This window comes from Anolis sagrei, chromosome 4 (assembly GCF_037176765.1).
Source record: "Anolis sagrei isolate rAnoSag1 chromosome 4, rAnoSag1.mat, whole genome shotgun sequence".
In the NCBI taxonomy this organism is placed as follows: domain Eukaryota; kingdom Metazoa; phylum Chordata; class Lepidosauria; order Squamata; family Dactyloidae; genus Anolis; species Anolis sagrei.
Window position 1 is genome coordinate 179,074,432 of NC_090024.1, and position 27,745 is coordinate 179,102,176.

Below are 27,745 nucleotides of genomic sequence, written 5' to 3' on the forward strand. Positions count from 1 at the left end.
TTCAGGTTGGGGGGGAAATCCTTCCCGGGCGCGAAAGGGTTAACCCAAAAGGGGGCGGAGCTTCTCTCGCAGGCTGGGCCTTCCCCGCCTCCGTAGTGGGCGGAGCCTCTTCCCCGGCAAAGAGGCGGTTGGTGACGGTTGGGGCCCTCAGAGCCTCTTTAAAATGAAGGCGAGCGGGGCTGGGAGCCGCCGAGTAAGAGCAGCCGCCGAGGAAGGGAGCAGGAAGGCAGTCACAGAGCCGCTGGGCCGGCGGAGGAGGAGCCGCGCTGCGCCCTGAGTGGCCCGAAAGCCAGACCTTTCCCCCTCAGCCCTCTCTTGGGGCAAAAGAAGGACTATTCTTAGTAGTATTATTGTTTTATTCTTCTTCAGAAGGAGAGGAAACAACCCCTTCTCCTCTCCACAGGCTTCCTTTCCCTCAGACCTCCCTTGACAAACTTTCTGGGAACAAAGCAGGACACAGAAACCTCCAAACTCCTTGATTTCCTTCTTCTCCACTTTGAGAAGGAATATTTTTTATTATTCTTCTCTTCCTCCATCTCCTTTGGCTTCGTTTGGACTGGAAGAAAAAGTTATTCCTTTCCCTCGATCCGAAGAAAGGATTCAGAAGCTTCCTGAGAGAAAGGGGGGAGTGGTTTTCCTGAACCATTGAAGGAAAAGTTTCACACCCACCCCCCAAACACACCTCCTTTTGTGTTTTGATTATTATATTTTTGGTACGCTCTAAGAACGCTTGACTTGGTGGTGTGTGTCGTATTTGTCGTGTTTTTGTGTAAAGAAGAAGGAAGCTGACCAAAGAGGGAGCCCAGAGATTGCCCACCTCCTCTTGGCCACAATGTACAATACGGTGTGGGATATGGATCGTGATGACACGGATTGGAGGGAGGTGATGATGCCATATTCCACCGAATTGATATTCTATATCGAAATGGACCCTCCAGGTAAGTAAGGCAGGACACCCACAGGACCTTCATTGTGCTTAGGTCAGGCATGGGCAAACTTGGGCCTTCCAGGTGTTTGGGATTTCAACTCCCACGATTCCTAACAGCCTCAGGCCCTTTCCTTTTCCCCCTCAGCCGCTTAAGCGGCTGAGGGGGAAAAGGAAGGGGCCTGAGGCTGTTAGGAATGGTGGGAGTTGCAGTCCCAAACACCTGGAAGGCCCAAGTTTGCCCATGCTTGGTTTATTTATTTATTTTATTTAGTTACTTCATTTATATACTGCTTTTCTCAGCCCTCAGGCGACTCAAGTAGCAAAATTCAATGCTTGAACATCATAAAACAGATTAAAACAATTAAAAACCATAGCATCCATATACAAACATTACAAAGTCAATACTACATCTCTTAGTTAAAATCAAGATCCAATCTCATCATCCAGTCCTTTCATGTTCCAATATTTGTTACACTGCCTTTTGGAATGCCTGCTCGAATAACCAGTCTTAACCTTCCTAACAGAGAAGGGGCCGATCTTAGATCATAATGGTTTTGTAGCTCCATGCATCTGTAGCAGACATTGATTGTTTCTTTTCCAGTAGAACAGCTTCATTTTAGCTGCCAAAGAAGCTGAAAACTGTACTTTAAAACAAACGTGTAAACTTTTAGATTTTTTTTTCTCACCCCAGTTCTTCAGTTTGTTGAGCAAATCAAATGCTTCGATTTTTCAGATTGCAGCTGTAGAAGCAACGCACCCTTTCAGTTCCAAGCAAACCTTTTGTTTCTTTTCCTTCTGCTGTTCAAAGTTTATTGCGTGTATCTACGTTCCCAACCTCATATACAATCAGTGTTTTTGTTTTTTAACAAAGCATAGTGTACTTTTTAACAAAATCTTATTTTTAAAGCTTTGGGTTCTGCACTGGGTTTGTGGGACAAAACTCTTGCATCACAATCCTATGCTGCTCTACTTGGAAATATCACTGACTTCAGTTGGGTTTACAACCAAGTGAGAACTGCGAAGGATTGCAAACCAAGGATCCCAGAGACTTACAAGTCTAATCTATTTATTATTTATTTATTTGCCATATTTATATCCTGCCTTTCTCACCCCGGAGGGGACTTCAAGGCAGCCTTACAACAGGCAGCAATTTGATGCCATACATACGTATATCAAAAACACAATCTAAAGAATAATATCGACATTATTTCCAGTGGTTGAGAGGTATTGTCCTCACTTTGGTCTGGCATAGTACTTCTTTTGTGTCTCAGGAGGACTAAGATGATAGCCAAGCCAGAGATCAGTTGAATCACTGGTGGAAGCTGGATCCATTCAGAATTATGGTTGTGAGAGTGTGAGATTGCCTCATGCTCGTGAGCCTTCTTGATGACATCATTTTAGTATGCAGAAGAGAAACTGTGTGTATGTGAAATTTCATTTGAAAATTGTGTTAATTATGTTGAGTTTTTCCTCCCAAAATACAAAGACATAATTTCTCCCAAAATATAAAGAAATAATTTCTCCATATATATATATAGAGAGAGAGAGAGAGAGAGAGAAAGAGAGAGAAAGTATTACAATATTTCAGAGTTCTGCAGCCTTTCAGAGATGTGATCCTTTATAACCTAATGTTTTTAAGCTGTTCCGTTTGAATCAAAACGATAAAATTAAGCTTGGAGATCATCCTGCTCATCTAGATGCAATACCGTGAATTCTTAGACATTAACAACACAATGCTTCTCCTAAACTTCCTTTAAAAAGCTTTCAGTAACTTGCTAAGAAAATGAATGCATATTGAAACCAGCATTTTAAGACATTCTGTCAAAGTTTATTAAGCTGCAGCTTCAGCATTTCCCTAAAGTTCAGTCCTATGTCTTTTCTAGCATGCGTCTTTTAACATTGTTTTCTGTATACTTCAAAACTATAATTGTACTGCCTGTTAGGCTAGAAAGCAGCATCTAAGGACCATTGAAATCTTTAGGATTTGTAAAATTCCTGTAATTTTCTAAAGTATGTATGACCCATTTTTCAGTCTCCTATCTGTCAAGATTTTTTTTTTGTTTATCATCTTGAACATTACAGATAATTTGTGGCAAAATACAGTAATCCAACTTCTCAGACTGTAGACTGATAGATTTTGAGTAGTACTGTTATAATATTTTATGTTGTAACTAGTTCTTGGTGTCTCCTATATACCGTGACCATCAGTGAATCTTTTGAGTGTTACAGGTAATTTGTGGTAAAATATGGTAACCAACTATTCCAAATTTAAGCACAATGATTTTGTATAACTATTGAGATTTTTACTTCCTTATTGATTAAACTCTTCAACGTTTAAATGTTCACTTTTTGAATAAGAGTAGTTCATTTTAATAAGTTGATACATAGCTTAATATAAATTGCAAATATTGTATGGAAATGCTTTTAATGTAAGCTGCTTTGAGTCTCCTTTGTGAAGAAAAAAGTGAGGTATAAATAAACAATATAATAAATATATCTTAGCACTCTAACAAAAAGCAAATGTAAGATTTGCTCTTGAATTTTCAGTCTTAATTGGAAGTGGGGTGAAATATGATCAGGGTTATGTTTCAAGCATCCAAGAAAAATGACAAAATTCTGTACTTGAAATGAATTATTCAAATACAGCAGCCCTGCATGGTTCTGCTTTATATAGGTGTGCACAAAAATTAAATATTTTCAAGGGTTGATAATATTTTGTTAACTGTTGGGCTACTGCCCAATCGAAGGTGACATAAAAAGGCCTATTCGTTTTAAGCAAAATTATATTAATTATAAACTCTGTTACAAGCTGATAGTAGTAGTAAGAAGAAAGAAATGCACACACATTAATGTTTATGTTTTGTCATACATTTGGGGTTTTGTTTCTCTACAACCATGAGGGATGGAAACTTAGCCCATTGTAAAAAAAAAATGGACCAAGCTGACATTTTCTTTTTTTATAATTGTTTTTATTGAGAATCAAAATTGCTCCAGCAGAGTGGGAGCAGGATAAAGAAACAAAAGAAAAAAATGCAATGTAGACTGATAGTATATTGTTTACATAAAAAGTGTGGGAACAATATGGTTAAGGACAGTAGGAAAAGGAACATTGTGGGTACTAAGAAACAAGAAGGGGAGAGGAAAGAGGAAAAAAGGGGGGCAGGGGCAGGAAGGGGGTGAAGTGCTTCCAGGTCTCCCTGAGTTGTAAGCTCATCGTCCCTCCAAAGTCATAATTTCCTTTTGTCATTTGTTTCCCATTGATTGATCCTTTGAGTATCTTTCATATCTTGTGGATATAAATTTCTGTATTTTCCTTTTTTAGGAATTTTTCTGACATTTTCAGCGGATTTCATTCTTGCATAGTGATCCTCGGGTTCCTCAAAAGAATACGCGGTTATTAGTGCTTAGATATTGGTCCTTTAAATCTATCTGGATCTGTTAGCGAATGTAATGACAGCCATTTTTATTTGTGTATATTTTAAAAATAAAACAGATCCAGATAGATCATGGAGTATTTACAAGTTTCCAAAATTTTCCATCATTTGTTTCATTCTATAATTCTCTCAGAAAAGTGTACAACACCAGAGGAGTTTGTCAAGATCTTGCAGACAATTCAAACCAGCCAGAAACACTATATTCTGTATTTGAAAACCTTTAGAGAAAGTGGACAACTTCAGTAGCCTAAAGGTACCAGATCCTGTCTGATCTTAGAAATAAGCAGGATCAGGCCGAGTTAGTACTTGAATGAGAGACCGCCAATGAATAGGTTATATTTCAGAGTAGGAAGCTATTAAAATCTCTGACTATTATTTGCCTAAGAAAACCCCATGAATTCATGGGGTTGCCGTAAGTTGACATATAACTTAAAAGGTGAACACGGTCAGAGAAGATGGCTTCCCAAATGTTCCCTCAGTTTTTGAATACACTTTCCTAAGTAAATTAGTATTGGCAGGTTCATTCAATATGAAGTAAGACTTGGAAATCCTTACTTCTAAATCTTTTATCTGACCAGATGTAAATTGCAGGATGTAGAGGAAAGACACATTCAAATGTAACCATTGTACGTATTTCTAAGAATGAGTGTTTATATTAAAATCAAGTTGACACATTAAATTTTTAAATAATCAAATTAAGGAAATCTAGTTATTGTACATGAGTAAGCTTGATTTTATTTCCAGCAAATTTTAAAACTGCATTTTATTACAGAACTGTTTTGTCTATGGATGCAGCATTCAGTTGATACAGGCCTTGTCGCAGTTGTTTTGATGCTTTCATTATAAGCAAGAGTGTCCCACTTTACATTATGGCATATCGTGATTACCCATGTATCCCAATGAGTTAATTTAATACAGCTGATTTTGATACAGTAGACCTATTCTCAGTGGGTTGCTAAAATAAATGGTTTGAGGTTGACCACTGAGGTGCTGCAAACTGTAGTGTTCTAAGGCAAGGTGTAAGGTCCTAGCGTTTTGTTATTGTAATACCGGTATGTTGGAACATCAGTGCTTTAAAAGAGGGAAAAATACAGTTATTCCCTACTGAAGTGCATGGTTCTTAAAATAGTGATGGTAAATCTTGACTCTGAAGAAATGGAAAAGTTCAGTGTGATTCAAAGTTATACCTCTATGCAATATTATTTCAGTTATGAAAATATATAATTAGTCTTGCAGTAAATCTAAAGAAGAGAACTGGAATACAATTTTTATCCCAATAGGGCTCAGTATGACAGTTATTGAATGTTGTGTTTGGGTAGCTTACCAATAAGGTCTTAAATCCTAAGAGTAAACCATCTTGTCCACAAAGAGATCAACCAGATGTCTATGGGAAGTCCACAAGCATGATAGGAGTGCACTATTCTTCTTATCATGTTTGCTAGTACCTGGTGTTCAGAGACACACTGCCTCTAATTCTGGAAGTAATATAGAGCCATCTTTACTGATAACCCTGTGTTTATTCATGTTAGATCAGTGTCCATAATACTGTATAAGGTCAAATACAATATCTAGCTGCAAAATTGCAAATTAAGAAGCCTGTGCTCTATACTACTATATCAGTAGAAAACTGCCTTATACAGAGTCTGAGCATTGGTCATCCTAACTCTGGGCTTCAAGCTTTCCTAGATGAACCTTGAAGTGTAGGGATTGAACCTGGAACCTATATATAGAGCTGTAGTCTGAAGACCCTTCCACACAGCCCTATATCCCAGAATATCAAGGAAGAAAATCCCACATTATCTGAGTGTGAACTCAGATAACCCAGTTCAAAGCTGATATTGTGGGATTTTATGCCTTGATATTCTGGGATATAGGGCTGTGTGGAAGGACCTTGGCACTCACCTTCAGTATTTTCCCTTTCCAACACATATTGACCCTTTATGTGTGAGATTGGAGCTACCAAAATTATCACGAACATCTCGTCTTATTTTGGTAGCATTTAATAAGGGATTATTGGCATAATGCGTTGGAGCCATTATTGTGGTTTGTGGTTCTGCACATTAGTTGATTGCATCATCGCCAGTGGCAGTGAAGCACAACTGCAAAGTATAAAAAATGTGTAGTTAGGAACCTAATCAATGTATATAAGAAACTATATATCAGAAGGTATAAATATCAAAGTCAGTTTTGTATAATTTTTATCCAAACTTTGCAATATTTGGCAAGCTGTAATCAACAATAACATTGAAAACACTTTAATGAACAGACACAATTTGCAGCAGTTCTATCCAAGACAGTGGTGTTCTAACATTCCAATTCAAAACATTATGTAACGGGCTGTCTTGACTTAGTTATTTAGCCTTTGTAGTGAATTTAAATGTGAGCTTTAGTGTAAGCTTTTAAGCAGCTGTCTTGTAGTAATAATTTTTTGATGGAAATGATCTGTAAAGATGAAGTAGAAACTAATTGTATTTATTTTTTTTAAAATGATAGCATAGGCTTTGGGTTTGCATACAGATAGAAAGAAACTTCTTTTTATGTTTGCATTTTTGCAATTATTACTTGAAACAGATTTTTCTTTTTTCAAATTGAGAATATGACTTAATTTACAGAAACTTAAGTGTAATGACAGAAGGCTTGTTAAGTGGGCACCATCTCTATTTATATTGGTTTTTATAAGCGTATGTTTTCCTTTTGAAATTTGATTATGCTTCAGATTTAGATATCTCTCAGTAAAGCATTCTGGCCTACTAAGGTTGTATTGCAATATACACTTTTTATGCCACCCTGGCCAAAGTTACTAAGTCAAACAAGTTCACTTAATTCCACATTCCAAAATTGAATGTAGGGGGTTCAAATTCTGGAAATGATAGTTAATGATAAACTATTTAAAATATGCTTCTGCACTAAAACAATATGCGCTATAAACCTTAGTCTCGGCCTTTTAACTTCAGTTGCTAGCTTCGTTTTGGTCAATTATATTATGTTGAACTAGACATTGAAATGGATCCTACAAAGAGTGTTGACTTTGCAGCAGTTGCCTTTTGACTGTCTAGTGAATTACGAAATGTATTTCCTTGAACTTGGGCTCAAGACAACCATAGATTGTAAACAAACTATAATCTGCTATGTAATAGTTTTCTGACATCAAAAACACTTGTGTGGAAAAAACCTTATTCAATATGTGAAAATTAGCTGTCAATTAGGAAGCCACATTTGACAAAATGGCTGAATGCAGGGATATGAAAGATAAGTGTTGAATTGTCTCTTCTGAAAGGTTGTGTGTAGTTTTGTTACTTTCTGTATACCAGTTTAAGGAAAAGTTCTACTTTAAGTCACACTTAAGTGTGTTGTACTAGAATAGAAACAAAATCAGAATCAAAAGTAATTGCTGCCTGGTATTCGTCTCATGTGGGAGAAGTCGGGGAGTTCTGAATATGAGAACTGCTTAGTGATAGTGCAGTTCCCTTCAGAATTCGGACTGGATTCTTAGTAGATTGATACAGCCCTGCTGCTTTTCCAGATTTTGCCACAATAATATCTAACTTTGGCCCTATCAACACTGATCATTTAATGCTGTTTGAAAGGTGGCTTCAGACTGTAGTAACTGGACAACAAACATTCAGAAAAGCATGTGAAAGAAAGCCCTTAATGCACGTCATTCTCTGTGGTTTATGTAATCATCACCCAGGCCTCAAATTTGTCTAGGATTTGCTTTGTAATCATCTTCACAGCGAAACCACTTTCTTCAGTGCTAGTTTGAAACTGACTTAAGTGGTTAGTGTAGATGTGCCCTCAGTTATCCTATACTTTATGTAGCCTCAGTGTATCTTTGAGACAGATATCCCCAGGGACGCACAAGAAGAGGTTCTATGCAGCAGGCTTTAGGCTCAGTGATCTTCACCGTTTTGGCCTCTGATCTCAGAAGCAATACAAATAGTAACAAGGTATCTAGCTGATAGGATTTCCTTAGATGTCAGAATACAATCCTCAACAAGTTATTTGTTTTATGGCTATAACCCTCAAAGTTGGCAAATGCAGCAAGTTTTCCAGTCAGCTGGGGGGAAAACATTTTTTTCAGCAAAATGTTAGGGCATTATAATTTTGTTTTAGACCATACTAATTTAAAAGAAACGGTATGCATGCACAAACCCACACTGTAAGGTTTTTGAAGGTTAACCCAGTATCTTCACAGTTTTTCCTACACTCTTCCACTGGTCAGTTTTCCTCTTACTAGCAAGGTGCTCTTCAAAGTACTAAATGTGAAGATGTACACATGGATGCTTAAGGAAGCAGTGCTGAAACTACCACAAGGGCAGAAAAAGAAGAATTTAAAGAGTGTGCGCACACAGGTAGCCCTCATGCACTAATTTGTCTTATCTGGCAGACCTAAAGGCACCAAAAAGTGAAGGCTGCTTTCTGTGTTAAGACTTTTTAGGTGGAGGGGAATCTACTCTATGCTATCAGAGGCTAGAGGACGGATATGGGGGCAATGGAATAGGTAGCTCATAGTAAAAGATTAGGAAATTATCTCAGATGTTCTCTAGATAGTCCGTTCATTTAGAGGAGCCTAACCATTGTATTTGGGATAAAGAAAGAATTCCAGGTCAGATTGGCTGTGACTCTGAAATGTATATTTGTGTGATTACAGGTTTTGTATTTCTCTAGATTTGAATCTGTTTGAATTGTTCTACTCTTTTCCCTTTAAATCAAGAAGTACTTTTAGCACAGCTCATTTTATTAGATTCTTGTTATCTGTTTTTTTTCTCTCAAACCATAGTATGAGGATTATCAATTGTTTGTGTTTTTAGGGTTGTATGTGTTTATAACCACACTGTACATAAAGGGAGTAATTATTTAGAAGTTGTAGTTTTGGGTCCAGAATGTGTGTGAGATACTTTTGTCATTTTGCCTGATGCAGGGCTACTTTGGGGGGCATCTCTAATTTCTTCCTGTTGTGTATGCATAGGTAAATATTTCAAGCTGCAAGCTTTTCTGTATGAATGCTGATGCTTTCCAGTGGATGGAGAATCTGAGGCGTTCCAAATAATGTTGGACACTAGCTTAAAGCTTGCATCAGTCAGCATTGGGAAGCGAGCTATTGCTGAGCCACATAGGAAAGTCCATGCATTCCTTATCCCTACTTTATAATGATTATCAGTGGCCATATAGAATAGTCCTATGTTGTTACATGCTGCCTATAGAGTGTCAATTAATCATTTAAAGCAGTGATTTTTATTTTAATAGTAGCTATCATGTTGTAGACCATATTTTTTCTCTAATGTGTTAGCTTAAAAGTAAAGGTTTTCCCCTGACATGAAGTCCAGTCGTGTCCGACTCTGGGGTGTGGTGCTCATCTCCATTTCTAAGCCGAAGAGCCGGCGTTGTCCGTAGACACTTCCAAGGACAGGTGGCCAGCATGACTGCATGGCGCGCTGTTACTCTAATGTGTTAGATTAGGCAGCATATTTTTGCTATGCAATTTATTTGCATTGTTTCCTGATAATTTTCTGTGGACAGGCAACTGATATTTTGTAGACCACCAGCAGTCCACAGACCATCATTTTGAGCAATAATAATAATAATAATAATAATAAAGTAATAAAACTTTATTTATAAACCACCCTATCTCCCCAAAGGGACTCGGGGCAGTTTCCAACAAATATGGCAACAATTCAATGCCAGAAAGAAAACCATAGAAACAATTTACATCAAAACAAAACACATTAGACAATATAGAACAACCTAACTGTAACATAATAAACAAAAAAGCAGAAAATTTACATAATAAAATACAAAAAAACCCCTGATAAAACACATTAAAATAAAAATACAAAAACGATTTCATCAGAGCTCTATCAGGCAAGGTTCAGCAATACCAATGGCCAAGAATACTAAAAAAAGACATGAACAACTATAAAAAATACTGGGTGAAAGATTGTGCAAACCGCATGTCATAGGGCCGGAAAAGTGGATGAAGTGCAGAACAGAGTACTATATGGGAACCTAGGGACTGGGCCTAAGGACTAGTCGTTCTCAAAAGCTTGCTGGAACATCCAGGTTTAAAGTTTCCTACAAAAGGAGGACATTGAGGGGGCTTGCCTAATATCCCTGAGGAGGGTGTTCCAAAGTCAGCAGACTACCACCGAGAAGGCCCTCTCCCTCGTCCCCACCAACCTTGCCTGTGACAGAGGTAGAAGCGAGAGGAGGACCTCCCCGGCAGATCTTAGAGCCTGCACCAGTTCATAGGGGGAGATGTAATCACAAAGATAGGCAGGGCCTAAACTCTTTAGGGCTTTGTAAGTCAAAACCTGCACCTTGAATTGGGACTGGAAACTTATCGGCAGCCAGTAGAGCTGCTTTAATAGGGGCGCCAAGTAGCACTGATTTAGAGAATATCTGATTAATCTGAAATCAGGTGAAGTGTGCCTTATAATCTTTATGGGTGATCCTGACCTTGGCATTAATCTAGTTAGGTACTAGAAAAATATGGAAATTAATAATGAATGTATTCCTTAAAATTAATTAACTAAATATTGAAGAATGCAACTAAAGAGTTCTGAAGGAAATACAAACACAAGTCGATGCAGATTTTTGAAGGCACCCTCTGATCAGCCCCATATCAGGTCATTTTTGTATGTTGACATTTGAGAAGGTATTGTAGATTCTAATTGCATATTTTACTATATCCCTTCTGTTGCAGTTGAAATTAAAGGAAAGTATGGAGCTTAGTGAAACTTTTCCTTATGGTCAGACATCACAACCCACTTCACCTAATATTTCTGTGCATATATTCGAATTGCCTAGTCTACCTAGCCATGAATTTTCTTAGGGTTTTCTTTGCCAAGAAATAACCAGAGGTGGTTCTGCCAGTTTTTTCCCCCTAAAACATAGCTTACAGTACCTAGTTTTTGTTGGCAGTCTCCCATCCAAGTACCAATTGGGGGTGGTCTTGCTTAGCTTCCAGGGTCAGACAGGATCTGGTGCCTTTAGGACAGTGGTTCCCAGCCTGTGGTCCATGGACCACCAGTGGGCCATAAGAACAAAAATATGGTTCATGTCCTCACCATTACTACACCGTTGCCTTAAAACCATGCGGCAACAAGAGCGACTGGTCTCATGAAACTCTCTTATAGTGTTGAGGCAATGAAGATGTTGGGAGGGGAGAAGCTGACTTCCCACAAAGGATTACTACTATCACATCAAAATATGGTTTTCTGTGGGGGAGCAGATGGCAACTACTGGGTGGCATATGTTCTGTATCAGAAACTGGAGCTGATGTGGTCTATCCAATGGAATTTTCAGAATCAGCAACCCAAATAACCAAACCAAATCTAAAGTTGATCAAAAACTGATTTGTAATCTTTTGATACTAATGTTTGAGAGTGGTCCATGGTCAAAGTGGTTCCTGGTCAAGTGGCCCCTAGTCAAAAAAAGATTGGGAACCACTAATTTAAGGTATACAGGAAGGGCTTTGGTCTCATATATACCTCTGTAATTAGTTAAACAGCAATATATTACAATCACATTTTACATCTTGTCCCACAAAGTGTTAAAATGAGAATCCTACTGTAGCTGTAGGGTATCTGTGGAATGAAGTTAGTCTATTCAGATGATGCAGTGAAATGCTTCTTTGTTTTTATGCACGTATGCATGGGTGCACATACAGTTGTATCATTTATTGCTATAGAACTCCTGAGGGTTAAACTTTTAAAATGGGCTCATGCTTTATAGAAAACAGAGGACCCCAGAAGAAGTCCATACTAAGGTGGCTTCATATGTCACTGGCTCATTCTTTTGTGAAAGATCTTACTTGAGATTCAAGTATTTTTGAGATATTTTATTACATGCATAGCATTTTTATTAATGCAAAATATTCACATTGTCTTGAACTGACCAGATTATTTGTTTGTTTGTTTATTTAAAACATTTATATTCCACCCTTCTCACCCTGCCGGAGACTGGGATTTCACCTAATGAGAGCCAAGGTTGGCTGATATATGTTGTGTGTTAGAAGAAAAGATAATTTCTTTAATATGGGAGAGTAAAATACATTCTGGAGATAACATAGTTCGGAATAACATAGAATTGTTTGGGAAGTATAAATAAAAAATATATTAGTTTGTCCAATTTTTTCCTCTGGTTGAAGAGCATAAATTTACAAAGCAGAAAAATCCTTTACTGTTCATATAAATTGTGCTTGGACATAAACTGTGTTAACTGGAAATTTCTGGTATCAAGTAATTGATCACTGTCACCATTAGAAAGCAGGAGTCCTTCAGGTATGATGTGCACAGTAGTGTTTCTCTGTCACCTTCTGCTTGAGAAATATTCTGCTAGAAGAAATACTGTAGGTATGATTTTGTACTAGCATTCTACTGAGAAACTTAGGATCACTACACAAATGCCAATGTAAAAGCACACTATATGTTAAAATGTTAGGTACAAGAGGATAGAGGCTATATTTTCTAGCAGCACGTTACTGGAAAGTATCAATTTGCCTGCATAGCACAGGCTAGTAACTGTTGCCTTTACTCCATTAACCCTTTAAATCAAGAAGATGAAGTCATAATAGTACTGTGCCACTCTCAGCACATTGAGAAAAACTGCTGCAGTGCTGTTGTTCTCTGCCTATGCCAGTTGGGAGGGGGCAGCAAAGCGGACAGAAGACACAGTATGCACAGCACTCTTTGCAGTCTATTAATATCTAGCACTCTTTGCAGTCTGTGACACTCTACTTCTGGTGGCCAGGTACTGCAGAAAGAAAGGAGACTGGCTGGAAATAGTGCGACAATACTTTGCTCAGCCATTGAAGGCTAGGAGATGAAACTCTGATAGCACTGCCATACTATACTGACTCTTTGGGAATTGGGCTTTGTATATGTGTTTCCAGAAAATCAAACAAGTAGAAGGAATAATATATGTAGAAAAAGAAGGTGATGGGTTGTTGGTGATTTTGAGAAATGATTGAAACAGGAGCCTCTGGATAACTCTTAAGTTAACAAAATTCTTGAAAATGTTCTTTTGATAAGACCCCTTTCAGTGCACCCAAATCTGGTGTAACTGTAAAATACAGAATTGCAGATTGCTCAGTTCCTTAAGACAGCTACAGTAGAATGCCCCCTCCCCCCGAAGTAGCCACCTTAGTTTTTTGGACTAAAACAACAGTTCAGAGCCTGTATCACATTTATTGGGATCCAGTATGATGTAGTTTAGGGAATGCTGGAGTAGGACTCTGAGAGATAAAAATTTGAATCTCCACTCATGGAAACCTATTGGGTGACCTTCCTGAAGTCTCACACTCTCAACAGGAAAGCAAGAGCAAACTCCCTCTGAAAAACTCTTACAAACAACCCCCATGATAGGTTCACCTTAGGGTCGACATGAATCAAAAATGACTTTAGAGTACCAAATTTAATATGGAATTCATCCTTCTGGTAGGTTTCATTATGGTGAACCCCAAAGTTCAGTATGCACATTTGAAAAGTTGGTGTAGGGCACTAAACACACATGATGGGTTTAGTGTGTTTCAGACTCATCCATTATTTTCTAATAAAATGCCTGTTCATTTTTGTACATTTTTGGTATTGACTAGATTTTATGTTTGCAAAATGCGAGAGTGTATAAAGATGGTCTTGCCAACAGGATCTGGATCAGTCCTTTCCACCACATGGTGAGCTTTCTCACCCCACCCTTTCCTTATTTAGGGTACCCAGCACTGATACTTTATCAACTGTTTTCTTACCATGCTATGGACAAGGTTCAGATATTCACTCACTATAGTAGTGTGTTAACGTCATTGTTTTACTGTTTATTTTAGTTGCTTGTACCATTATTATATTTGAGATTATGGACACCCAGGATAGAACACTAGGATAATTTAGTTACTTTTTAAAAAGCCAATTCATACCCATGTGTGGGTAGGGATTGGTCTTGTTATTGCCAAAAAGATAATTAATAATTAGTCTGTGCATTTGTCTTATATCACAAATGAGAAGAACCGCCTACTCCTGGGTTTGGTTCTATTGGGAAGGTTATAAATAATGGGAGACTGTAAAATCAACAGTAGGGCTTCCACTTATGCTACAGGCCAAACTACACAATATATAGATTTGGTATTCTACAGACCAAACTACACAATATATAGATTTTGTATTGTAGCTCCTAATGTACTATTTTTAAATTGACTGCTGTTGTGGAAGGATCTCTGTTTGAATACAGCATTGATGTTCAGAGATAATGATGTGAATTATTCTGCATACCATTTTACCCAACTAAATAGTCCACCACACTCTGAAGGGTGCAGTTTATAAATATTTCTAACATGCCATGAAGTTTGTTTTTAAAAAGCTTGTGGAATCTAGTTTAAACTAAAGACACAGATCTCTATCTAGCATCCAAATTACTTCTTTCCTTGGAGACAAACAGACAGTAGAGACTAATTAGTATTATTCTAGGTACTCTGGCATCTCTTCTATCTCATTCTCCAAGGACTTTCTACTTTACATAAAAACAAATTACAAGATTGTTAAGTAGCAATGGAGGGTAGATTTTAATTGATACCTAAAGTATATTCTGATTGTCATGGATGTTCTAAAAAATGTTTAGCCTAATGGGTCTTGAGGTCATTTTCTACCACAGAGTATACAGCAGTAACAAATGTAAAATCAGCATTCTTCATTTTGCTTGCTACGGTTCTTATCAGATTTGTTTCCTGAGGGTACTTCCTGCAGAAGAATAGAGCAGTGGTCTTGACCTATAAGGATTGAGCTGAATCATCTCCTTCGAATACACTTTCAGTTACAAAGAGCAATGGAAAGAAGAAAATGGCTTTGTTTCAGAAGAGTAGGAGGATAAAACCTAGCTATGTTCTCAACCAAGTTATGCCTCCCTGTTGGAAAGTGAGATCTGATAATTGCTAGATTCTGTCCACAAGTACAAGCACTCGATCTCTTCGTTTTTTAGCTTAATACTAATACAAGGTTCCTTTATTCTTCCATCATGTGTCTATTAAATCTCTGGCTTCTAGAGGTTTAAACATTCCTCCACAGACATTTACTGACCAAGTTCAGAAATCACTTGCTGAATTATACCTAACGGCATAAAGAATAGAGGGTCCTGGTGTTCTGACAGTTTTCTTTATTGAGGGAAGAAGCCATGACAATGAATGGCAGCTTAATCTAGTGATTTGGAATACTGACAAGTCTGATTTGATGCCAAAACCTATACATATTTACCTGAAAGTGATATTTATTGAAAATAGAGCTTATTTCTAAACATATAGTATTAGGATTTTTTTGCAAGTGTTTCCCTCTCCCCAAATACATCTGCCCTAATCCAGCAGGGGAGACTTGTTTATCTGTGTCCCACTGATGTGACTACTTCCTTTTAGAAAAGGAATACATACCTACCCACCCCTAAATCAAAGCTACTCACCTGAAATGAATTAGAGATGCTAACTGAATGTGGATAATCACATAAAACAAGTAAAGCTGATTAATTCAACAATGAGTCTTGAAGTATTTCAAAGACAAATTTGTTATACTATGTTTTTCTGGACTGCAGTCAGTTTCATTAAATACACAAAGGCCTATGCAACACTCAATTTGTTTGTCTTTGGCATTCCATCAGAAGCTAGTAATGGACTAAAATGGTTATCCTTATAGAAAATATTAAATCAGATAAGTGGGACAACTATGAATAGAATAATTTGAAAGACTTTGGTTCTGTTCCTATGAATAAATACGGTTGTTGGAGGACATTTTCCAAAGCATTGCAATGCTTTTAGAATTGTATCCTTTACTTAATTAGAACAAATATCACATGGTAATGACTTCTTTCGGTTCTCTGGTAATGTAAACCATACAACTTGATAGTCACATTTCAGTGCTTATCTTTTATTTTCCTGTCGTAGTCACTGTGAATCGTACATTTGGTATCTCTGCGCCTGCACAGTGCAGCACTCGGAATTTTGTGACACTTGAAAATTATAGATAGAATATACAATTAAAAGGGGCAGACTTTGGGCAGAATTAGTACCACTTTTGGCCTTTCTGTTAGTCCTTCCCTATGACAGCCTGATGCTTTTTAGATAATTGTCTGTTATATAGCTCGATGGGAATTTAGGTGGCATGTGTGCTTGTGACCACTTTTGATTACCTCAAAACTGCTGAATCCTCTCTCTGTGTGTATAATAGGTTATGATCAGAACTTCTTTTGTTTGATCAGAACTTTTATGTACAACTTATACATAGTCTATAACTGTATGCAATATTTTAATAATTTTGTGTATGAAACAAAGTTTGTGTACATTAAACCATGATAAGGCAAAGGTCTTAGCCACCCATGTGGGCTCAGATGGCCACATAAGAGATGCTCAGTTTGTTGGAGAATGCTGTAATAACTTTAAAGGATCTCTGTCTTTGAAATGCAAATATTAAATTAAGTGATACCTGATTAATAATTTAACTGTTTAGTTCTGGCTATTTCCTATAGCATACTCAAAACCACTGGCAGATATGCTGTCTACACAGGTCATATATATAATTTGATTTTACATTGCACATCTGAAAAAACAGACATAACACTGATAACTGATACAGACATATAAGCTATAACACTGCTGTTTTCTACTTAGTTAGGGGGGAATCTTTTTAACTTGTATGCAGAACACATCATGCGATGTGCGGGGCTTGATGAATGCCAAGCTGGGGTGAAAATTGCTGGAAGAAACATTAACAACCTCAGATATGCAGATGACACCACTCTGGCCGAAAGCGAGGAGGAGCTGAGGAGCCTTCTAATCAAGGTGAAAGAAGAAAGCGCAAAAGCTGGGTTGCAGCTAAACATCAAAAAAACCAAGATTATGGCAACAAAAATGATTGACAACTGGGAAATAGAGGGAGAAAATGTGGAGGCCGTGACAGACTTTGTATTTCTAGGTGCAAAGATTACTGCAGATGCAGACTGTGGCCAGGAAATCAGAAGACGCTTACTTCTTGGGAGGAGAGCAATGTCCAATCTCGATAAAATAGTAAAGAGTAGAGACATCACACTGGCAACAAAGATCTGCATAGTCAAAGCCATGGTATTCCCTGTCGTAACCTACGGATGTGAGAGCTGGACCTTAGGGAAGGCTGAGCGAAGGAAGATAGATGCTTTTGAACTGTGGTGTTGGAGGAAAATTCTGAGAGTGCCTTGGACTGCGAGAAGATTCAACCAGTCCATCCTCCAGGAAATAAAGCCCGACTGCTCATTGGAGGGAAGGATACTAGAGACAAAGTTGAAGTACTTTGGCCACATCATGAGGAGACAGGAAATCCTAGAGAAGACAATTATGCTGGGGAAAGTGGAAGGTAAAAGGAAGAGGGGCCGACCAAGGGCAAGATGGATGGATGGCATCCTTGAAGTGACTGGACTGACCTTGACCGTGACGGCCGACAGGGAGCTCTGGCGTGGGCTGGTCCATGAGGTCATGAAGAGTCGGAGACGACTGAATGAATGAACAACAAGAAGGGGGGAATCGAAACTCAAAAATAAGCACTACTATATATGTATGCATGACTATACTAGAGGTCAGTGTTATTAAAAAGAATCTACACTTGATACCTTATGACTTGCTAAACTTAAGTATGAAATTACATGTGGTTAGTAAAATTCTATCAGAGCTTTACCAGGCTGCATAAACTATAACTCTGCCTTAAATATCTGTTTTATACCTTACAAATTGAAGATGTGGAAACTCAAAAACTTGCCCAAAAGATAGTTTTCACTATCTTGTTGAGAATGAGAAATAAATGTGTTTCCTTATATTGCCTTGTTAGTTTTTGTATAAAGCTGCATGTCTATAAACATTTTCTGACAATAAAGCCTGTTTAACTCAGAAGATCTTATGTCTGAGTATACACATATAGGACTAAAATGCAAATGTTTTTACAAGAAAGGTCTGGAATTTGAAAGCCAAATGTATGCATGCAGAAAAGGGAAATGATTTTCAAAAGCTGAGCAGTTGTACTAAAACTACCTGCTAGAAACTCCACAGATACAGTCTATGTACTGACGTCACCAACGTATGATCTCAGCTACTGGGCTGCCATTGGCTGAAATGCTGTTTCCTTTCAGAGTTCAGTTTCCCAAATCCCAATCAGAGTCAGCTGAACTCTCAATGCAGCAGGTTGGTTGGAGATTCTGTTTTAGGAGTGGGAGTAGAGTTACTAATAAACAGGCTTTCAAGAAATCATTCCAGTGTGAGAGATGATGTTTGCCTTTGACTTTGTTAGAAATTGTCTACCTTAGCAGTGCATGCCAGCTAGCTATTAAAATCTGGATCCAATCATGCTTATGCTCAGATACAGAAGAGGAAACGTCCTATTGAATCACACATTTATTAATCTTGGATGGAAAGAACTAAGCATGGCTTTGGGTTTTTGCTATTACAAACTACGTGTGCTTCAGTGAAGAAATAACATTGAGATTTCAGGCTTTTTTAGGATTGATTTTGGCATCAGTACAATTCCAGTTAATAAAAGGGTGGGTAGTTTTTCTGGTAATGAAGATCTCGTTGGAAATAGCTAATGCTCTGTTTTTAAAGTTAACTCTGCAGGGACATGCTAAGGACCATATTTTGTTAAAGCCGGCATAGAAGCTATTATTTCATGGTCAGAAAAGAATTGAAGGATGAAAGTTGCCTATTAATTTACCGTCACTTAATTTCTCTGAATTTTTTTTTATTTCAGTCCTTGTTTCACATAAAATTGGGGGACATCCACATTTTGCATAGTACCCTATCATATACAAAAAATCAGCAATTACTGCTTTCTTTGTCCTCTTGCCACTGTAATATGTTGGGCCATATTATATTTGGTGGCTGTAAAATTACATTTGAGAGGTTATTTTCTAGTGCCTGTGCCAGCAATTATCCTTTGTATATTTATGTTGCTGTTCCATCAGCCCTGTTTTAATATCATCACTTGTACAATTCGGTAACTTGCTGCTTTGCTGACATAGTACTCCAATGTTGGTAGTATCTGCATTATCACTGTAAGTAAGAGACCAAAGAGACTTGTTAGTTCAGCAAATTAAATATATCAGCTGTAGTGCTTTATGGGATGAAGAATCTAAATTATTTTAGCATCTGCACTTTGCTTCAGACAGATACTAATTGACCATAGACCTGTCAGGTTACATTAGTTGTACAAATCATATCAAAGGGTACATGCGTCTTGTAAACTTAAGAACCTAGTGCCTGGTTTTGAGGCCTTTTCATGTGACTATTCTATCTTTCCATTAATAGTATGATAGACTTTAAGGGAGCTCTTTCAGTATAGCAAAGAATGGGGGTTGTTGCGGGGGGGGGGGGTTGCTGCTATTGCTTTTATATAAATTTTGTATTTTGTCCATTTTTTCCATCAGGATATTTTCCTTAAATTAGGATTTTTTTATCCTAAAGTAGTACCTTTCCCCTTGCAATATTCCCACTCTCTCCAATATCCTTTTAGTAGAAACAACTAGAGAAACATATTAAAAGAAACCTAGATTTTCAGTGAGTTATCCAATGGTTCTCAAATTTTAGTCTCCTTCCTTCCCTCAACTAGAACCTCAATATTAGGTGAGATACCACCAGAAAGAATAAAATCTCTCTTCTGAAAAGTCCACCAGAATTCTCTATTGTTTTTGTTTTCTCTGTGACAGTTAAGCGGAGCTTTTTAGAAAGGGATTTTAAGCAGGGTAGAAAGTACCTTCAGCTTCAAGTCTTCTGCTTGAACTAGTCCTCTCTCCAATGCTTAGAGGAAAGTCACTAGAAAATCCATCTTCTACCTGTATTTTCAGTTAAGACAGTGGTCCTCACCCTGTGGGTCCCCAGGTGTTTTGGCCTACAATTCCCATAAATTCCAACCAGTTTACCAGCTGTTAGGATTTCTGGGAGTCAAAATATCTGGGGACCTATAAGTTAAGAACCACTGAGTTAGAGTCAAAAAGGTTTTCAGTTAAAAGCAGGACAGGCAATTTAACTCAAAGTCTGGGTAGTGCAAACTTAACAAATATACCACTGTTAGATGTCTGCATGATTTATTTTCATCTTCAGTCTGTTATGGTGAACAATATAAAAGTATGAATAGGGAGCTGGATTTGAAACCATGCACTTCCATTACACTGTTAGGGATGGGATATTTAGACAGGTGTGCACATACCAAACATTTTTTTAAAAAAAAACTTGACCCCCTATAAAAAGGTAAAGGTTTCCCCTGACATTAAGTCTAGTTGTATCAACTCTGGGGGGGGGGGGGTCTCATCTCCATTTCTAAGCCAAAGAGCCGGTGTTGTCCATAGACACCTCATAGGTCATGTGGCCAGCATGGCTGCATGAAGCACCGTTATCTTTCCGCAGAAGCAGTACCTGTTGATCTACTCACATCTGCATGCTTTCAAACTGCTAGGTCGGCAGGAGCTGGGACTAACATCAGGAGCTCACCTCACTCTCCAGTTTCGAACTACTGACCTTTTGGTCAGCAAGTTCAGCAACTGCAGAGTTTAACCCACTGGGCTACCAAGGGAGCCCTATACTATAGGTCTAAACTTTTGTGTACTCTAAAATCAGAATTTCTGCAGCTTGAAATATCTTTGTCAAAAATAGGAACATAATAAACCAAAGACACCTGGATCTTAAGAGGTGCTAGCTTTACCCTCTGATAGGTGGAGGATTCCACAGGATCAAAATTATCTGTGTTGTTTAATGAAATGTATAGAAGTGCTATGACAGATTGTAAGGAGCTATGGGTGTCATCAGTAAACTGTTGATATTGCTTTGGGGTCCGTTTTTCAAAAGTAAATCTTCCAAATCAGTTTTAGAAGCTACAATCAAGTTGGTGTAGATTAGCAAGCAGAAACTGAACCCACATAAGATGAAGTGATATTTACTGGGAGGCCTGATGTTTTAGGATTACGCAGTGTACTTGATATTGATAGTATACTTACATTGATATGGAAATAGATACAAAGTCATGGTGCTAACCTGAATCTGTACTGTTCTTTTTAAAAGCACGTGGCAAGAATATGTCCATTAGTCACATTTCTTAGACAACTGCATCTCATTGGAAAGATCCAAAGGTTTGCAACTGTTATCCAAGTCTTCGCAACCTCAAGGGTTAACTACTACAGTGTTCTCTGTAAAAACTAATGTACATCACCATAGCTTACTTGTTTGTGGTGATATCAAATGTATTAAACAAATTCCTCCTTAATTTGCAAGGGCTGCCGGTGGTGTTCTGGGCCTAATTAATGTGCTGTTTCATATTTATACATATATAAATGTATATTCCAGTCTTCAAATACTAAGCATTTCCAAATCAGTTCATAAAAAATTAAAGCTAGCCATAGCAACAGAACAACATAATATCAGAACAAGAAAGCCAAAAGAATGAATATTAAAATCCAAGTAAAACCAGAACAAAGTAAAAATTCCTAGGCTTCAATCCCTTTATGATGTGAGAAGAGAGAGCCTAGTCTTGTAGGAGCCTACTTGTGATTTTAGATCTTCACTGAGAGTCCTTATCCAGCTGCTGACTAGGGATATTGAATTGTTACTAGAAGCAGAATATTCTCACTACCCCCAGGTTTGAGGAATTTCTGTCCCAAGGAATTTTTTTCTGAGCTATAGATTTCTTTGCAAAGCCCATTTATTCTGGGGCCTTTTATTAATATTGCTGCTTTAGATCTTTAATCGTCTTGTACACCTGGGATGTGTGTGCATATGTAGACTGAAATTGCTATGTGTCCTGTTTATCAAAGCAGAGAGTTTGAGGTTGCCATCTGTATTGCTTGTGCATCCAGCTGAGATGAAGAGTTGCAAAGCCCGAGGGGCAACATCATGTGATATTTCAAAGAATCCATGCATCCTGCCCCTCATATAGAAGAGTAGGTTGGTTTTCACAATTTTGCTTGCAGCAGTTTGTAACCCTAACACTCTGAAAATGCCCAGCAACATTTCAGTTTTCTCCTCAGATTTTTTCACATATTATGCAGATCAATGAGAAGACAGGAGTTTTGTTGTTCAGCAAAGTGTGTCATAGTTATTAAAAACTTAGCCTGCTGAAATGAAAAGAATAATGCAATTGTCTTTCTGAAAGGGAAAAAAAGTGGCTTTTAATGGGGGCACCGAAGTGACAGTGTAACTAGTGGAAAGTCTTCCCTCTCTATGTCTCTTTGTCTAGCTGTTGGTGAACCTACTGAGTAGAAACTAAAAGTTTCTTACTGAATGGTTTTCTGTAAAATAAATGGGCCCAGAGTTGAATGTGCATAGAAACAAAATTGATGTGTTTTTTACTTACTCTGGTGCAGCGTGCTATATTTTATCCCCAGTTTCTGAACTGTCTAGGGCAGGATCATGTAGAACATGTGGCCATAGGTCCAGCCTTGAAGCCATGAAAACATATATGACAAAGACAAAGTCATCATTGATGGCTGCAGCTAATGTAGATGGGTACCCATCAACTATATGTCTGGTGCTTCAAGGGAAGAACAACCCCATACTCTACAGGTGAACTGTAGCAAGTGCTAGATAATTCAGATCCTTTGCTTTGTTTATGTCTTATCTGGATTTGGTTTGTGCATTTATTCGGGCACATCATGCTGTGTTAACCTCTAGCTAATATTTCCAATAGTTTTATGTAGCTCCCATTTAAAAACACGAGGGACAAGGTTGAACCACACAACAATCCCTAACATTCCTCAGTGCTTCATTATTAAAGGATAATTATATCAAAGCAGAACAGGTGGTGTGAAAGAAAGTTTCCAAATATAAGAGCTAGTGCACACTCCTTCATCTACCTTCCAGTATAGTAAAAGTTATTTACCAGAGCAAACAAAACATCAGAGAATGCATATCTGCAACAACCTGTCCAAATACAACAACCTGCAACAATGTCCAAATATTGGAAGAGACATGTTTAGCAGATTAATCATACATAATTATAACCATGTGATCACATGTGAAGTGCCTTTTTCTTAAATATTTTTATTTTGTGGATATACAGTATCTCTCAGTGTAAAGTAAATTCTCAGTGAATGCTCCTTTTTCTAAGAAAACTATAGAAGCAGTCTGGAGCAAAACTATGAATCATGGTGCCTCTTTACTGATGTTTTGAGAAATCAGCTAGCAGGCTTTTTCGTTTGTGGTTACAGAGATAGATTAAATTGGAAATTCATTATAATGTTCTTCCTGTACACTTTTGCCACAATAGAAAATAAATTAGGCATTTTAAGAATAAAATATGGACATAGCCTATCCTGGGATCAAAGGGTGGAACTTGGATCACCTGCCACCTACCCTTTTATATTAGAATCTGTCAGCCTCATTTGATTGGATGAGATAGAAATAAGGTACTGTGGGGGGGGGGGGGAGACAGAGAATCAGGATTTGATTTCCAAATAGCTCAGTTCATTTCAAAAGTGTTGATAAGCAACTTGGCGTAGTGCTTTCCAGCAGCCCCTTTCGGTCACTTTGTTGGGTTCAAAGATTATGTTATGGTTTAAGGTAGTACCATGATTGGCAGGCTTGGCCTTCAGATGTCTCATGGGTGCTGTTCCTCCAGAACTGAAAACGGATATTTGGGGAAAGGAATATAATTCCTGGTTTATTTGTATCTGTCTAGTTATAATTTCGCGGTGCATTGGCATTGCTCTCCATACTTCTGTATACCTACTTGAATATTTTATAGAATAGAATGAGTATTACCAACTCAATGATGTTTAGTCAGCAACCCAGTGTCTGAATTATTAGGACAAAGTTTTAGATTTTTAAAATGGCTTTATTCAGCAAGGGTCGCTTGCTTATGAAAACAGTGAATCTTTATGTTTAGAGTGTTCAAAAGAAGCATTTGAAATTGAAATTTGTGTATGGTGTTTACAGCCTTGGTGTGGTAGGCATTTTAGGTGAAAAATGCAGAAAGATCTTTAAGCAGTTGATTTATTCAGGTTAAATATTTTGTTTAAACTAGAGATCAGGAAATTTTACTGACAAGGTGATAAGATTTTTTGTTGCTCCCTGCCTCCAATCCATTTCCATGCACAGGTTGCTTCATGTATCACATTGTGTGATCAGCTGCTCTACTTGACATGTGGTAATTTGGGTGATTTTGTCCTCGAGAGATCTTGAGATGCATTGTTCTGCTTTTTATTTATTGTGTCAGAAGCAAATTGAGAATACAGTTATAATGCATACAAAAACCGCAAACAAAGTTAAAAGCTTGGTATTGTACTAAACTCCAGAAGCTGGCCACTTCGAGTACTTCTGGTGTGGCTGTAAGAAGGTCGTCAATTGTGCATGTGGCAGGGCTCAGACTGCATTTTAGTAAGTGGTCTGTGGTTTGCTCTTTTCCATACTCACATGTTGTGGAGCCCACTTTGTAGTCCCATTTCTTAACAAGAGCAGTAAAGGAAAAGCAAGAACTTGCATGCTGTTCTCTCCAACTTTACTTTCTTTGTCATCTGTTATTCAGGCTTACCAAAATATTTCCTCACTTTGCATAGTTGCTGTGGGCCCAGATAACTAACCAGCATCAAACTCATAATCCCATAATCCTGCATAACATGGCTCAGATCTCTGTGATGGTTACATGATTTTTAAAACAACTACCTTCTGCCAACAACGAGAGTACGCTGGCAATGCTGCCCTAGCAAAGGAAAAACCACTCTGGCACGGAGAAAGAGGCAGAGAAAGGGGCGGAGAGAGAGGCGCAGTCTCATGACGTCAGGGACGTGCTGGCACAGTTTGCTCCCGCAGGAGGCTAGTTTGCGGCGGCTCTTATGAACTAGCTCACTTGAGAGTCTGTGCATCTACCTATACTGATGGTTTATAGCAGCAGTGAGAGCAACTGGTGGTTGTAACCAGTCAACCCGAGTCAATGGCAACGTTATCGCCATTAACTCACCTAGGAATTCACATTCAGGGAGTTGTTCCTTCTCTGAAGGAGCCTGGCCCTTCTTGAAAGTGTTGAAAAGATAGTAACAGAGCTTTATAGCTCGTGGTAGAAACAGTTGGGAGTTTAAAACTACTAAAGCTACCTGAAAGCTCTTGTACACTCAGGGCTGAGTTTGTATCTGAACCAGGTGCCTGTCTGAACCAGTCCAAAATCCCAGTTAAATTTGAGAGGTGTATGTGCTCAGAAATATATGCAGGATAGTGGAACTATTTTTATAGCATGTATATAAATTAATGTCTCACTGAAATAGTTTTTATGAGTAATCAAAAATCAGCTTTGAGCCTAAATGTGTTTTTCTTCAGTTCTGACAGATCTTTAATGCTATAGTTTGCTTTAACTTAAGTTAATACCAAATATTTAAAGTTGCTGTATAAAGTCAGAAAATTAAATCAGCCAAATTTCTTTTTCAGCTCTTCCTCCAAAGCCCTCCAAACCAATAACTCCAGTTAATACAAATGGACTAAAAGAGAATTGCATCTTATCACTACAGGATGCAGAATGGTACTGGGGAGACATCTCAAGGTAAAAAAAATGTGCTGAATTGGCTGAATTTTTGGCTTCCCTACATATGTATGTATTACAAATGTGTGCTAATTTGGGCAGCGTTGTGAAGAAAATGAGTTTGAAGTTAAATAACATGTTTGAACATAAACAACAATAACAACATTTATGGGAGTCCTCACAGTGAGACTAGGATTGAGAAATATCTTTTAAAGAAATAAATCAGTTTTCTCCTTATTTTGTTTAAAAAACACAAATTGAATTGAAGTTATACTTAGCTTGTGAAATAACCCAAGTGAAATCTGAATTGGATAGTATTTTCAGGCACGGAGTCCTGCCCTTCTATCAATTGTCTTTCTGGAGATTCTAATGAAGGGCTCGACATAAATTGAATTACCTAAATAAATTAAATCAGTCTGATATTCTACCTTTTCATGAAAAAAAGAACATCAGAGACAAAAATACATGAGGTCAACCATTATAATTTTGATACAAAAGGTTATGTTCAGAGCAACTCTGTAGAGGTAGCAAGGATAGGATATGTGCCGGAGCTGCTACTGCATCCTGTGCCCTGCCAGCTAGAAAGGCCAATGGAGAGGGGACATATGACCTCTTTGCATCCCGTTTGCATCTGGATAGTTCTATGTGTTTGTTTATCTTCGGCTAGCAAAGGCAGGTAGAAGATTAACTATACCAACTCTGAGACTAGCATAGGAGTGTGAGGGAATTAAAGGTTTTGGACTCTGTGAATCGAAGACCAAAACAGCATAATCCTCCCCCCCTTGCCCCATCGTTGTACATCTATTACTGTGTGGTTTTTTACAACCATACTAGGTGTACAGGTGTCGACAATTATGTCGATTGTACCAGTTATAAGTGTTTTCATTCTATCAACAAGGCAACATTCTTACTTTGTTTGTATCTCATGGGGAAAGGCTTTTTTACACATAAACTGTCAAAATTGCTCCATGAGCATTCTCTGTGTTCAAAGAAGTGCTTCTACATTTTGTCCTTGCACACATACAGAAGAGTCAGACAGAAATCCTTGATTTCATAATTGCTTTTCTGTCTCTAAACATAAAAAGCTTTTAGTCCAGAGGATGAAAATTGTGCTCCATGCAGTGCTAGTCTAGTTAGTTGTAAAATGGTGCACGTTAAATGTCTATAAGAACCAATTCTTGTATGGGAAATACATGGAATTACACAAAACTGAAAGCTTGGTGTAAATGACTTGAATTGGCCTCCTTTTTTGACAATTTTTTAAAAAACTGTAGGAAATTAGGCTGGTTTGAAGCAGCCCCATAGTTTCTGCTGATCATAGTGTTAATGTCACTGCCCAGACACTAGCATCAGACATTAGAAACAGATTTCTAAGTGAAGCTGCTTGGGATTTATTTAAAATGCAAACTTACCTAAGCCAACCCTAAAAGTTGGTAAGTTCTATTTTTTATGCAAACACGTCTAGAAAGTAACAGTTTAAAGAGCATATGCATGATCATTTAAGAAGCAAAACAGAGCGGAACGTTTGGTACACTTTTGCAATTAATAGTGTTCCTAAGAGCAAGGTAAAGTAACGTTAGTAATATGTTTTTATCTGCCTTTCATTCTTCCAGGGAAGAAGTGAATGACAAACTACGAGACATGCCAGATGGAACTTTCCTGGTTCGAGATGCATCAACAAAGAAACAAGGAGACTATACGTTGACACTAAGGTAAATAATTAGAAAATTGTAATTGGCACCGAATGATAATCTGGTGTAGATATTATAGCTCATTGAATGTGAATGATAGCTGCATCTTTCTTCGTCCTGGAACTTTTGTTCTTGTTGAAATCCTGTTCATGACCTTCTGGGGTCAGGCATGATTAGTTTTGGACTTGCTGTAATGAATTACAAAAGCAGTGC

General features: G+C 37.9%; 1 protein-coding gene across 2 annotated transcripts in view; it reads left to right on the top strand.

Annotated features, from left to right (window-relative positions):
• PIK3R3 (phosphoinositide-3-kinase regulatory subunit 3) overlaps positions 1–27,745 on the top strand; it is a 325,870-nt gene that overhangs the window by 282,446 nt on the left and 15,679 nt on the right. The window contains exons 1-3 of one of the 2 annotated variants that reach the window (XM_060773428.2): positions 124–938; positions 25,751–25,862; positions 27,455–27,553. In XM_060773428.2, coding sequence (XP_060629411.1) covers positions 833–938; positions 25,751–25,862; positions 27,455–27,553 — 317 coding nt within the window. In that variant the 5' untranslated portion in view covers positions 124–832. Of the gene's footprint in view, positions 1–123; positions 939–25,750; positions 25,863–27,454; positions 27,554–27,745 lie in introns of those variants that run through there. The other variant, XM_060773427.2, reaches the window with a different exon arrangement.